General features: G+C 43.4%; 1 protein-coding gene and 1 long non-coding RNA gene across 7 annotated transcripts in view; one reads left to right on the top strand and one right to left on the bottom strand.

The window, feature by feature from the left end:
• The window catches only part of LOC112842757 (uncharacterized), a 43,232-nt gene extending 36,245 nt beyond the window's left edge, over nt 1-6,987 (top strand). Inside the window, exon 3 of the long non-coding RNA XR_003214772.1 lies at nt 1,603-6,987. This is a non-coding gene — a long non-coding RNA (uncharacterized LOC112842757). The remainder of the gene's footprint in view (nt 1-1,602) is intronic.
• The window catches only part of mib1 (MIB E3 ubiquitin protein ligase 1), a 56,698-nt gene that overhangs the window by 25,039 nt on the left and 16,635 nt on the right, over nt 1-15,024 (bottom strand). For all 6 annotated transcript variants that reach the window (XM_003438079.5, XM_005476456.4, XM_003438081.5 and 3 more), the window contains exon 12: nt 14,594-14,745. In XM_003438079.5, coding sequence (XP_003438127.1) covers nt 14,594-14,745 — 152 coding nt within the window. The remainder of the gene's footprint in view (nt 1-14,593; nt 14,746-15,024) is intronic.

Genomic DNA, 15,024 nt, shown 5'->3' with positions numbered 1-15,024 from the left:
AAATGTTGCATTTGTTTAACACATGTGCTGAATATTTTTTGTAGTATTTTACAAGTTTTTTTTGTTTTTTTTTGACTGGAGAAATGTCCTAACCGGTAATCATGAAGAGAACAAGCGCACCCACCCCTTCATCCAGTGAAACAAAGCACATCCATTAGTAGACCCTTTTCTTATTGATCGATTAACTGCTCAGCTAAACATTCAGCCCTGTGCTATTCATCATGGAGGGAAGATATAAGCCATGCCGCAGAGTTTCAGGGCAGGAGGGATGTCGGGATGTAATTGAGATTAAACTGGTGGGTTGGGTAGCTGGAACAGGCAGAGAGGAGACCCAAAGGAGGGGGATACACATAACACACAAGGGCATCCTCAGCGGAGTTTGTTAGAAGCCACAAAAACCTTAACCAACTTAGGGGAGAGAATAAAAACACAAGCCCTGACGTGCATGAACGGTAAGTGCATTAACTGTGTGTAAATTTAAACAGAGTACATAAAAAGGCTGAAATTACCATTTATTCAATTTGAAGTGGTTTGCAAACAGCGAGACTGTGGGGCAGTCATTTATCTAGCTGCAATTCCCGGCCTTGATTGGCCGTGTATGGTCAAGTTCTGAGCTTGAAATCCATTTTAGCCAGCAAAATGGTCATTTCTTTTAATTGAAAAGCTATCATTTGCAGTGCCAATACATTACTTACACTGCACACTTAAATCTATGCAGAATTATCTCCACAATGAAAAGGGTCTGAGATGTAACTAAGTGACTGAGCTTCTTAAAAAGCTTATCAAATAAAGGACTAGCAAACTGCGTGAAATTTTTCTGCCTCATGAGAAGACAATGAAATGCAAAAACATTAGCTTTCTTAACATTCGGCTTTTTGCTGTTAAAATGCAGGTGGGGAGAGTAATAGGACTCGTGGAGGTACCAGTGGGAGGCTAGAATCTGGAAGTTTAAAACAGAGAAGAACAGAGAGTAAAAAGAGGGAGGGCACTGAGGACGGTGCTTTCGTACAGTATAGATGTGCACCATGATGAGACCAACTAATTAAATAGATTCTTCTGTGGTCGCGCCTCGGGAAAGCTTGAAAAAGACACTTGAAAATTAATGAGAGCTCAAAAAAAAAAGAAAAAAAAGCAGCACAAACTTTTCAGAGCCTCAGAGGTAAGGGTTCCACTTGTCTTCCTGCACTGCCAGAAATGTTACATATAAATATATAAATAGATAAACAACGATATTTCCTGTTGTCTAATCTCTGCGCTACACAGTCAGCCTTACTCCTCCGAATTTTGCAGTTATTCTAAGTATAGCGGTGAGAAGACAGAAGCTCAACCATAGTCAGCTTGCTCTACATCTATTTTAAAAAAGAAAGAAAGAAAGAAAAAAAAACAATGATAAAGAGTGTGGGTGGGTCAAAAGGACACAGGGAAGTGAGGGGGTGGTATCAGAGGAGGCAGTGGTGGTAAGGATGTAAAGCAGGGGAAGGGGAAGGTTTCAAGAATACAAAAGTGGAAGCACGGGAGACCACTTTATTTGGAGCTACTAAAAATAGCGCAGCAAATGGTAGCAGGGGCTAGCTGGACTAACGCGCCTCTCTCTCCCTTCAGGCCCGTGGAATCGATAGGCTGGGAGCTGGAGGGGAGGCTTCCCGGAGCCTGCAGCCAACAGTTGCTGAGGGGGGGATATGGAGAGAGTGGAGAGGAGAGGAGAGTGGAGTGGAGTGGAGCGGGAACTATTTTTTGCACTGCTTGACTAAATATGGTCAGGGAGGTGGTGAGACAAGACACAGGAGCAGCCCGGCAAAACGGGGCCAAGACATGTTTCGAATGCTTCTCTTCCCACAAAGTGCTAACCGTTTAGCGTAGCCCTCCACGACGTGGAGCCACTGGTCAGTTGGCCCCTTGCCCCCAACTTGCTGCCACTGTATTCTTCCTCCTAACTGCAGCAGCATCTCAATTTGATCCACTCGCCACACAAAGGTGACCCTTGCAATGCACTGGAATGTATACGCTGTGATATTGCAACATCCTCCACCTCTCGTCTCCGACAATGCTAATCAAACTTGCATGGATCACAAGCAACTATTAAAAGTACAGCTGTCTTCTACCGCAGAGGCACAGCCTGCTGCTCTTCTTCTTCTTTCAATTTTTTATTTATTTTTGTAAATACCTCCATCCCATTTCCGCTTTCAAACATTCAGTAAACTCCCCTCATCCAACCTGCTGTGTGTAAAGTTCCACTGAATAATAAAAGCGCATTTTAGGAGCAGAATAAAGCTCTGGGGCTGCGCTTGTGTCGATGGAATAAGAAAAAGGCAGGGTGGGAGTACGGTTGGTACACTTTCTGCCTCATCCACCGATCAGGGCATCCTCCCAGCTCTTCCCCCTCAGAATGCACATGATGGAGAGAAGAGTGCTGCAGTTTTTTTTTTTTCGCTCCACCCCTCCTTTTCTCGCTCTTCTCCCCCTTTTTTTTTCTTCCTCTCAAATAGCATCTCTTCATGTCAGCTCTACGTCTTCCTCCTCTAAAGGTATGACTTGTGTTTGTGTGGGAATGTGCGTGCATGTGTGTATGCCCGCTGCTCCCCCTCCCTGACTCTGGCACTCAACCCGCCCCGCCAACACCCTCCTCCTCCCCCCAATCATAGAAGCTGATTCAGCGAGTCAGGCGTGCACCCGGCACACACGATGGCTGCAGCAGCTGGAGCGCTCTCTAGGTCATTATGGCTCTCTTCACTACGGGAAGAAGGAAGAGAGGAAAGGGGAAGAGAGGAGGAGCGGCTCAGATAAGAAACTGATCTGACAGGTAATATATGCTCTTCCATCGCTTTTGGACGGAGTTTACCCCTGACGGGCCTTGATGTCTCCCCCGTCCTGTCTCTCTTTGCGCTCTCTTCTTCGGATGCAATCAGTTATTAACCGCATGGTTTGCCTGTGAGACGTGTAGTCGAAAGGGGGAGAGGACTGTGCTGTTCTGCAGCAGCAGCAGCAGCAGCAGCACTGGGACAGAACTTAACCAGAGAACACCTTTGGGCTTTTTTCCCTCCCCTTCTCCTTCTCTTGTTCTTCTTGTCATTAGGAAAAGGGAGGAAAAAAATCAAGGCTTTGTAAAAAGAAAAAGTACGGAGAGGAAGAGGATGCAGGAAGAGGTGAAACAGGGCTGGGGAGTTGCTGTGGTCCACATGGATTTTAGCCCTTTTTTTTCCTCCCCCCCACACTCTCCACTCTATCTCTCTCATCTTTTTCTTTCTCTCTCCCTCCCTCCCTTCCTTGTCTTGCTCTCTCTCCCTCTCTTGTGTTCCTGGCACTGGCCGGACATGCTGCAGCAGCACAGCTCTTTGGCTCATTAGGCTTCATGGTTGCAGCCCTGCCGCTACCTAATGACGGACTCGTTAACTCAGACCTGCACTGGTGTGGAGACGTTTCCTTATCCACAGTTCGCCCTCTGCATCCGACAGCTTCCAAGATGCTTTTTTTTTTTTTTGTCTTCATGACTAAAGGATACTAAATTGCTGGGACTTTTGAAGTGTCTTTTTGGTTCCTGTTTTTGTTTTTTGATGTTTTTTTCTTTTTTTAATACCAATTGTTAACTAAACAGAGGGCGGGGGTGGTCACTGCCTTTCTTAATTGATAGGAGGTAAGTTTGAGGATGCGTCGCACTCTTTGAGACCAAGGTTGACTGGCTGTGGCGGAAGAGTGGAATTGTGACCAGAGGAATGACGAAGCATCAGAATAATGAACAGCGGGCAGGTCATGAGTTCTGAAAAGGAGGAAAAGCGGATTGACAGCACACAGCTGTGAGAAGTGTATTAACACAGATGTGGGGGGAAGGAGGGGGAATGGTGGGAGGGGATATTGGGCAGCAATGGCTGGCTGAGTAGATGTGTGTCACTGGCTGAACCCAGAGCACTTAGGGTAGTAACCCAGTTTCTTCTCTCTCCCCCTCTCTCTCTCTTTTTGTAGCAGATTGGTGTAGGTTAGGCAGGGCATGCAGGGCACACAATACTGCAGTGCTATCGCCAAAACCAGAACAGACACAACAACCACTGGGCTAATTTGCTGGTTCACGTCTCCCCAACCTCCATCGTGCCCTGTGTAGGAAGGAATTTCACTCCCTCTCACTCTCTCTCGGGCAGCTGTGACATTTCCTAAGCAGGACGTCACACCTTTAGGACCAGGCTCATCCACCTGCCCAACCCCATCTTCGTGCTGAGAACAACAGTCACCTCCACTTACACCTACCCTCATTACTATTCCAAACGCTTCAACTGCAAAAACATTGCACCACTTTTCCCATTTATTCAGTCCTCCTTGGCCACCTTAGTCTCCAAATTCACACCTAAGCTGGTCTCCCCTAATCCATTTTCTGTTTTTGCACCCACTGCCTCAGCATTCAGCCTGCCGGCTAGCTTAGCGTGGTTGGAGGCAGTGTCGACTTGTGGAATGTGCTGGTCCGGGGCAAAGATTCATTAGAGACTTGCTGTACAATTCTCACCACCATGCAAATGGTTATTGATCTGGTCCACCCGGCAATAAAACAGCTGGTTCCACTGTAAACACAGACAAGTGAGGTTTGATCAGAGGGAAAGGGGGACGCAAGAACAGTCTATGAGTGGTAAAGGGAATGATTAACAGAGAGAGAGAGAGAGGGAGAGAGAGAGAGAGGGAGAGACAGAGAGGTGGTGATGACGGTGTGTGTGTGTGTGTGTGTGTGTGTGTGTGTTGGGGGGGGACCAGGACCAATCCACAAGTGCTGAGTGGGCATTAGCGCCTTCATGTGACCTATGGCCTGCCTCTGTGCCTAAAGCCCAAATCCTGCTCACAATAGCTTCCTGTTCAACTTGGATCACCCTCATTTTCAAACATCAGCAAGCGCTCCAGTTAGCCACTGGGGACGTTGCTGACACCAGAGAGACAAGGGACAGGAGAGAGAGGGGGGACGGTACATATCAGTACGTGAGAGGCGGTTAAAGGGGGAAAGGACACCGAAAGCGGGGCGGGAGGTGTAATAAGAGAACGAAATGATGGTGTGGAGGAGAGGAAGCGAGGGTCTAGTGGGTGGAGACAAGTGATATGTTTAGTATGTCAGCGGGACCGCTCAGCTTATAGGTGCACCCCTGTTCCCAGGACACAGCAAATGATCGTCATACGAGAGCGAGCGCACCTTACAACACTTTTTTTTCCTTTTCCCCCCCAAGGAGAAAACTCGTATCTACTCAGCTGCTGCTTTTTTTTTTTTTTTTTTTTTAACCTCCAACCACTTAAATCTAACTCCTCAACATTTTTCCTGGACAGAGAAAAAGGCCACCTTTTGACTGCCTTAAAAAAAAGCAAGAAAAAAAAAGCTGTATTCCTCCCTCTGAGCCTCCTGGTTTCTCCCAGTTGCCTGGAGGACAGCAGGGGTCACTGGGACAGTCGACTATGGTATGGACTCTAAAACTTCTGTTATGTTCAGGGGCGGGGGGACTGGCTGTTCAGCCTTACATGGCAACCAAAAGGAAAGCCTTGAGTGTTGAACTGAATTTACACTCAAAGTCACCTTACAGTGCAGACTACCATACTTGGGAGAGAGAGAACGGTGAGGAAAAATGTTCTGCTCCTAACTTCCTGACCTTGGAAAGAGGTGAGAAAATTTCATATCTAAGATTACCTCCTTGGTGCACATACTTCTTTATGTACCCATATGAACATATGATAGCTATGGAATGTAAAGAAGTATGTATTCTTGGTGAGGTTCAAGCCCTCGTTCTGGAAAACTGTTGTGCAGCACTGTCACAGGATACGTTTATGCTTTGTGTCAGATGGTGAAAAGAAAAATAGCAAACAAAGGTAAAAGTGAGGCAGGAAAAGAGTGAATTAATCTAAGTGGTGAGGCTCATACATTAGCTATACTGTCTCTGGGCAGTCTCACTGCAGCAATACTCGCTGTAGGGAAGTTTCTGCTTTCTCAAACTGGCTGACTTGGCCAATAAAAATCTCTCATCCAAGATACGTTAACAATTCATTTGACAATTACTTGGCATAAAATGATTGCAACCATGTTTTAGGCTCTGACAGCAACCTACACCAGCTATGAGCAGCTGCCTTGTGAGAGTGTCATATGAATAGAGCTTCCTTTCATTATTGAGTGATTTTGCTGCATTACAGCCCTTGAAATTCAGCCAGCTGCAACTTAGCACCAACTTCAGCGAGCAGCGAGTGGTATGCTAGAGCTGTTGGACCATTAATACCATAATCTTTTCCAGTGCTGCAGCACAGTTCAAGTGGGGAAAGAAAGCAAGGTGAATTGAACCAGCCGCCTGCTACGGTTGCTGGCTGTTTAAAAATAAATAATAATAATTAAAAAAAACAACCAAACGAAAAAAAAAAATATGAAAGAGCGGTAAATTGTTGCTGAGAAGGCAGAATGAACTGAGGCCGCTATTGCTGCTGTCACAACCCGGCTCTAACCTATTGCAGTACCATATAGCTTCCGAGTTGACAACCTTGTGTGTTTAACTATGGCTGCCCTTCCTTTATGCTAGTGCCCTTATCCACATCCCCACCCCACATCAACCCCGCTGCCCCGTTCTCCCCTCCCTTTCTCTGATTTCTGTGCTCTTTGTTCACGTTTGCTATGCTTGCCAAATGCTTTGCTGGGCTGCATGGCAGCCAGATTAGACCATCAAAAAGTGACAATGCAGGATCAGGGTCAACTCTGGCCTGTCAGCTGATTCCAATTGTCAACTGTTTCAAACAAATAAAGGCAACAGAACATAGGCAGAAGCGCAGTGAGAGAAATGAAGCGAGGAGGGGGAAGAGGGAGGCGGGGAGTCGTTTGCATGGAGAGCTATTCATATCTAACACTCTCACCTATTCTGACCCCCGCTGCAGCCCGTGTCTGGATCATATATAAGGCTTGTACCAATTTTAGCACAGATTTACCACCCCACTTTAATATACACAATTCTCCCTCATTTGGCTCCAGATTTAAAAAAAAAAAAAAAAAAAAGAGCACATGAAAGATATATTAATTATAAAAAGAAGTGTGTTAAGGGAAGTGAATAACTATCAAACCAAGTTCAGTGGCTTAACTTTAAAGAACATAAATTCACACTAGTAATTTCTCTTTTCTGCAGTAAATGTGGATGAAGCCGACCTTTGAAAAGACAGAATAAACGCCTTTAAAATCCCTCTATAAAAACTCCTGCAGTGGAGTATGTACGCAACCATAGTATATAGACTGTTGTCACATGAACTCATTAATATGCTAAGTGAAGGCCTGACTTACTCTCTTTCTTTTGAATAGAAGCAAAATCAAAGCAGAGAAGATAGGAGTGCAATGAACACAATATCTACTGTTATACGCATTTAAGCCATACAACTGTTTGTATTCTATAAATTCATTCCTTATTTGGGATTTGCTTTGATTAATTTTTGTCTCTCCGAGTATGAGGAATACTGCAACGTTTTAAATACATGAGAATTTGAACAATGTTTAATTGTCGATTGCAGTTTTTACTATCTGCTAAATGGAATCAAATTAGCTTATAAGAAGTCCTTGAGGAACAGAGAAACTAGCAAACAGAAAAGGTCATTTCAATCCCAATCGAAAATAAAATACAAACCAACTTCTTTATTAATTTGAGAAAAACAGAGTGAAGCAGGCTTTTCAGCCTTTTCCCCTGCATTTATACCCGTGTGGATCATATTCTCTCTGTCTTTTCTGTCAAAACATCAAAGGCAGGTGGGTTTGTGTGGCTCGCGCCTGCATGTTTCACCCAGGCCTTCAATAGCAATGACCTGCTGTCTGAGTGACAAACACAGCAGATGCTGACATTATCAAATGCTAAGTGCCTGTCGTCCCCCCCGTGCTTTTGCCCAGTTATGGCCCTTAGACGAGGTGAGCGGCCCGGCCACCTGACTCTGAGGGACACTGTGTGTCTATGTGTGTGTAAGTGAGCAAGTGTGAACGTGCATGTGTATGTTACAAATAGACCTGCCTCTGGTGTGCCATATCAAGCTGGCCCTATGTTGACCTCCATCCTGTCTACAAGCAGTCCTGTATATCCCTCAGCTGTCGCCGGCCACTCTGAGAACCTAATTTGTGCCACGGCAGGAAAAGTCAATAATTATAACAGCTGTTTCGACATTTGTTAGCACTGTGAAGGAATGAAATATAAAAAAAAGTGCCAAACAAATGTCACTTGACTGCATTTTAATGCAGCACGGGTGCTCGAGTCAAGTGTTTTGCAGCACAAATGAGAAAAAACACTGCAGCTATTAAGATTTTAAAGAAAAACCTATAACACCCCTATGCATGGCTAAAATATGGAGATTGTTTTATGTCTCTACAATAGCAGAAACTGCTTAATGATTTCATAATTAGCAACAACTACAATAAGTTTAGAAACATACTTCTCCATGTGGGTGCTCTTGATCATTTTTATATGAACACTGTGATGACTTTAGGTACAAAACTGTACAATACTGTACTACCACGGAGCCCCGTAAGAGACATAAAATAATCTGCCCTCAGTCACTGTTCAATGTTCACAGTACTCTTTATACTGCAAATCAGTCCCTGTGACTTAAATGACTGGTTTAAATGAATGTTGTGACTTGACACCCCTCAGTGCTGCTGCAGGAGTATGAGTGAGAGAGTGTGTACGTAGTTATGCCTCTGCATTTGTCTGTTGGGCGTCTCGGTGACCGGAGCAGAAGCGTACTTGCAGCAGGGCCCATCTGTCAGAGCCTGTAATTGCTTCATGACTCCAGGACATTTGACTCAAGTGCAGTGCCACAGATTATTATTATCCTTTTCTCAGGGAACAATTTTTCTCACTCTCTGAGAGGGGGGCAAACATAAAACTTAAAAAGATAGTGAGGAGGATAAATAGACTGCCTGGGAGGCAGCAAAGGAGAAAGTTGGGTAAGCTTAATCAACTGTACCTGTGTGTTATTGGTGTGCTGGTAAATGGGGTGGAGGGTGCTAAATGTACCTGTGTGTCACACAGGAGTGGATGAATGTGAAGAGGCAAAGGAAAAAAATAGGAAAAAGAAACCCGGCGAGTACGTTTGCATGCCGTGATGAGCCACATGTCAATTGTTTTTAAATGTCTTCATGTGTTTCCTTCCTTCCTTTTTTGGATAAAAAATGATTGCTGTATTTTCAACAGTTCAAGCGTTTTGTCTCTGACACAGTGACTCCACAATGCTTTGCTAAAGCTGGTAAAATGGAACCAAATCACCTCTTGAATGGATTTGGTCCCCTTCAACCAGCTGTAGCTATGCTTTGATGACTACCGGAGCTCCTTTTGCTGTGACGCATTCAAAACAATCACTGGAATAACAGCAGGCTACTTTTTGATGATGATGGCTTATGGCTTTCTCTCCACCAGCAACATCTGGAGTGTTCAGTGACTGTGCTAAACTTGTCTCATTTGACTAATAAAGAATCCAATCGCAGCTTCAAAACTCTTGTATGGTCCCCTTTCCTGAATCTGTGTTTCCCCTTTCTCTGCCTCTACAGGGATTTATAATCTCACCAGACTATCAACGGCTGTTTCAAAAATAGCAGGGGGACAGACGTGCGGTGTGCAGTATTTCAGAAATACACCACTCACATGTCTGTGTGAGAATGTACGGCTGTCTTGCTAAGACACTTTCTAAACTCACTGTCACTAGATGCTAACAGTCAATTACACTGTGGGTGGGAGTAGGCAAAAGGAAGGTAAGGTAAGAAATACAACAGCAAGACTGCAAGAAACCCAAGAAGAAGCAAAATATAGTCGTTTAGACAATGTACATTACACACAAGCACACTCAGACTCTTTGGCCTCCTTTTCATTAAGCCTCCTGCAGTGATGTTAGACTAGCTGGGGTAGATGAGAGCCAGATGCTTCGGAGGACAGAAGCTTCACGCACAAATCACAGGAGCAGGCACTTACAAACAGCTACAGGCTCCCACATTCACTCGCTGTGGGTTGCAGAACAAGCAGGCAGCTCAAACCTAACTCCCTGTCACAGGACGTCTCCTGCCCGTACACATGAACTCCAGAAAATGTCAAGGGCATCTGGTCAGGACATTGTCAGAAGTTATCGTTTTTCTCATGTACCACACAGCAAGAGATCGTTCCAGTGAGGATTTGTTCTTTCTTCTGGAAATTTAGTGTGTTTTGTTTAGGTGGGGATGGTGCCTCGCGTTGAGCTTGAGGACACGGGACAACCCCTCGCTAGCTGTGAATTCACCTGAGTGAATAGGTATCTGCGCTATTCTCTGGACCTAGCATGTTGAAAACTGATTAATCTCCTTGTGCCTCGGATCTTTACATTCAAACACGCGTCTCTATCAGCGGGAAAGTCCTAGAAAAGTCCAGGACTGCAGTGCATGTGAGAAATCCCTTAGATGCCCTTTTTTTTAAAAAAAAGAGAAAATATAAAACGTAAATATAAAAATCAGTGCTAAATCATTTGTTCCACAATTGATCTAAAAGATGTAATTTGTGTAATTATTTAAAGCAATTAAGAGGATGTGGGTATAGCATACAGATATTGATTAAATCTCAATTTGATTTAACAAACTTGGTTATAAATTGTTTTTCATTGGACTAATGACCATGAAATGCAATTGTGCACCATAACAAGCACTAGTTTTCTCAATCAAAGCGGTCCGACTCGATTAGGCTGAAAGGAGCAAGAGTGAACAAACCTCCCGTTTTATCAATGTCAGCGATAAAGAAAATCTGAACATGCAAACGTTTTAATGCAAACATTTGACCCATGTCTCCACTCCTTTCTAAGTGGGATCCCTATTACAATACTACCATTATGGTGGTGCCTATTAGTGCCGACATTACAAAGGGAATAAATGTCTGCATTTCAGAGCACAGTGTGATCTCCTGCACAACCTTCCATCTCCTCAGGTGAGGCAATTACCATATGGGGTTTTGCCTGTATGTTGCCGTATTAAAAGAAAGCTGAGAACTATAAGGGGAGAGGGAGGAGGGCAAATATTACAAGGAGGTGACACGTAAAAGGGTACGGCCGGCCGCTGCAGGGCTTGTTTAGAGCCCGTTTATGAGTCATGGGCTATTAATCGTATTGTTTACAGTATTGTAGCAGCTACTGGCTTCGAGCAGCCCGGGGGAAAGACACAGAGATGAGCCAGGCTCCCCTTGCAGGCTAGAGCTGTGGTAAACACACAGGGAGAACACACAAGAAAATCCTTCTTCCCGGACATGTTACTGCTGGTTATACCAGCACTTTCAATTTACTAGCAATTGTAAAACTTAACAACTAGCTTTAATTTATGAGGAAATGCCTTAACATGCTGCAGCCGTGTGTGTGTGTGAGTAATGAACAAGGTAAAATATAGTACAACTCCCCAGTTCCTGCTGCTCGCCTGTTGGTAGAGTTGATTTGTCTCAGTGTTTGGGACTCCAAGTTGAAAGATTCATCTGTCACCCACAGGGTTCTTCCTATGTGTCTTCCTCAATCTTGTTTCCACTGCTGGAAGACCCACCCACGCACATAACACATTACACACACACCAGGGACTCTGACGCAGTCTCCACTTGAACCCAAAAGCCAGCATTTGATGTTTAGAACTTACATCACTTAGCGTAACAGAAGAGAGGAAGCTCATTTTTAAATTGTTTTTCGCATTGTCGTGGAATTACACGGCAACAAGAAAATTATATTTTACACTCGTTTGAGCCACGAATGCCAAAAGAGTCTGTGCTCAAACACAAGCAGGTCATCGGACTTATTAACCTGACGGGCTTTGTTTGATATCCTCCATCTCAATGCTCTCTGATTGGCTTCCAGTTTCAAGCAACTCTCATCTACAGCCATCAAGGTTTTTATTTTTTTCCCCTTTTACAGAAGTATGTCAGGAATTTCTTTAAGCACTCAGTCAAAACAACTGCCTCTCCACTAAAAACACGCCAGACAAGGTGCTCCCACTTCAGCCTAGGGAGACATTTCCGAGGGCTTTAGGACTTGTAGACCGTCTCCACGATATTGCAGGAGCCCGAGTGTGAAATAAAAGTAAATGGGCAGACTGCAGAAGGTGACATATATCTTTGTCTTTCTGACGGCATGGGGACAGAGCGTGGACTGAGACAAGCAAAGCAAGCACAACAGGGCCTTTGATATAGAAACCACCGTACTCAAATGAATCTTTCAGCAGGTCAGCTCTCTAACATACACTCTCAAACCTGACCGACACAGACTATTGTATTTAAATATTTAAAATGCAAATATCTTCTTTTTTTAACGGTGCCATTTATTCCTTGAGCATGTTTACTGTTGTTCATTAAAGTTTAAAGGTTGTGCAATAAAAGATAACGGTGGCATTGCAATATTTTTTTCGCCCTCACCCTCTCAGATAACAGAGACAGACTCAGACTGCAAACATATGGCCAATTTTTCAGTTTCCTGTCTGTCATTTTCACTTCTTTCTGCAATTTATTCAATCAAATCTGAAATAGATTCAACAAAGACAGCCCTGAATCTATGTAATCATGTTTAATTACAGAATTTCAGGGATCATCAACTCTGGAATTACCTGCTGAAGAGGAGCAGGCAGGCTAGTTATGTATCATTTCAATAACAGAAAATAAATGAAACACTGCAGACTTCATTTAACATATTTCTGCACCTGTTTTTGTTTTTCCAGAGCATGCCGTGTATCAACACTGGCTTCATATTTCATTTAAGTTATAATTTATATATTATAATATTAATATAATATATTTTATATAACTGGATCTGCAATTTGCTTTTGAAATCTATATATCTATATAACTGCTGTTATAGCTGATATTATTCTGAGTATTTGCTGGCTTGAAAAAAAATAAAACAGCCCCACAAACTGTAAGATCCGTATAATATTTAAAATTTGCCAATACATTTGAACAAGGACAGAGTTTAGCCTTGATAAATGCAGTTTTCTGTATTAATAAAGTGATTTTGGGGAGGTTTTTGCAATCTGAAATTAATCAATGTTGGAAACAGGAAACAGGCTTTAGATAATCTGACCTACAAGGTACCAGATGTGGAGGGGCTGGACCAGGCCTGTGACCTTTGACAGGTGTTCCACAGCCCTGTGACCTTAATTCCATTTGTCCTAGTGCCAAAGGAATAAATGCCAACGAAGGGGAATGACATTTAGCCTGGGATAACCACGCTCATGCGGAAACACACACCTGAAGCACTCACAGCGGAAAGCAGATGTTAACTTTTCTAGAAACCGCTCCACTCCTTTACCGTGGCGATGAAACATCAATTTCCATCACCTTAAGAGGTGGATGATAAACCTGATACAGACAGTCATTGCTCAGAGCCATCTTTAATACGCTCATGGCTTAGAGAGCAGAATAAAACAGATAAAGACTGGAAAAGCAACCTGCTGGCCGGGAACAGCACCGACAAGGACAAGACGAAGTGCTGCCGCTGCACTGCGCAGCCACTCCACACACACAACACACACAATCGTGGAATGGCAAAACAGTGTGCAAACAAACACAAACGCTCCAGGTTTTAGCTGTACCAATATAACAGTCAACACAGGAGACCACCGCATCCTTTTGAAAGAGATACGCCTACAGTTCTTTAAATTAAATAGTCAATATAACTGAGATACCAAAGTAGAGCTTACAGGAGGATAACTTTTCTTTTAATTTCTTTTAAAGTGTTTTCAACTCCAACAAAAAAAAGCAGCGGATTCAGTGGAAGCAAATTTCAGCATGAAATTGGTAATTCCCTTTGAGATGCTGTAGTACCACATAAAATTAACCCATGACTGTCCTCATCAAGACAACAGAAGGATTCAGTTAAAGAAGTGTAACAGTTATTGGACCTATACTAAGTACAACTGTATCCCTGTAGGGTGGTGAGCCCAAATCCTTCATTAAGAAGAGGATAATGAATGATTCTACCTGGCTCTCTGTCTTCTGGCTGCTAACAAGCAAAATATAAACCCTACTTGTTGTAGTTTTAAATAATTCTGTGCATTGTGTGGCCACATTAGATTGAAATTAATCCTCTCTTCCTATTTGATGACACATCAAATTTAATCTCATGCAGGAAAGTGTAAATAATATATCCAGGGTTTTTCCTACATACAACAAACTCACTTTTGTTTATTAAATGGCCAGGCCAGAAACAAGCCGGTTAAATTACCAGGATAAATAAATAAAAGACCAACTCATATACTGAGACCATCTCATCACTATTTCTGGGGCAGGGGTGGAGAGACCGACTAAAATGTGATTATAAAAATGTTGGAGTACACCACACAGACACTTCAAGATATTTGGTGTATCGCACAGTGTGGGCTCAATATGGCGTTTAATCACAGGATTTATTCATATTCATAAAGTTCTCACTGAGGCAATTCTCTGTAGGACTTTCCTGTTAATCTCTGGAATTTGAGAATCAACAAATGAATCAATCAAATATGGTTAATTTAGTGTGTGGACATAAGCAATGTACATGTCTCTAATTTTGGTTCCACTGAGCATATGAAACCGTTATTAACTGAGATCTGCATCGGCAGAGTCCACTGAAACAAGCCTTCATTCGTCACAGTCGCCAAACTGAACATGTCACATACCTGGGGTTTCCTCTCAGGGCGGCGTGATGCAAAGCATTGAACCCGTTGTTGTTGGTGATGGTGACGTCAGCACCGGCCTCCAGCAGCACTGACAGCATATCATCTCTCTTCTTACTAATGGCATCGTGAAGAGGTGTGTCACCCTCTGAATCCTGAAGGGGAAACCTTATGTTAAGGAGTGCTGTTTAAATAACACAGTTACAGATCAGGTCTGCAATGACCCCTCAAGTGTTACAATGTACTTCAAAAGCAGCTTATTCTATTCAAATGTATTTATATAGCACCAAATCACAACAATAGTCGCCTCGAGGCACTTTTTATGGTAAGGTAAATACCCTGAAATAATACAGCAAAAACACCAACAATCAGACAACTCCTATCAAGCACTTGGCAACAGTGGGAAGGAAAAACTCCCTTTTAACAGGTAGAAA

Source organism: Oreochromis niloticus, linkage group LG18 (assembly GCF_001858045.2).
Source record: "Oreochromis niloticus isolate F11D_XX linkage group LG18, O_niloticus_UMD_NMBU, whole genome shotgun sequence".
Lineage (NCBI taxonomy): Eukaryota > Metazoa > Chordata > Actinopteri > Cichliformes > Cichlidae > Oreochromis > Oreochromis niloticus.
The sequence above is the reverse complement of the archived record's forward strand: the minus strand, read 5'-3'. Positions and strand labels throughout refer to the sequence as shown.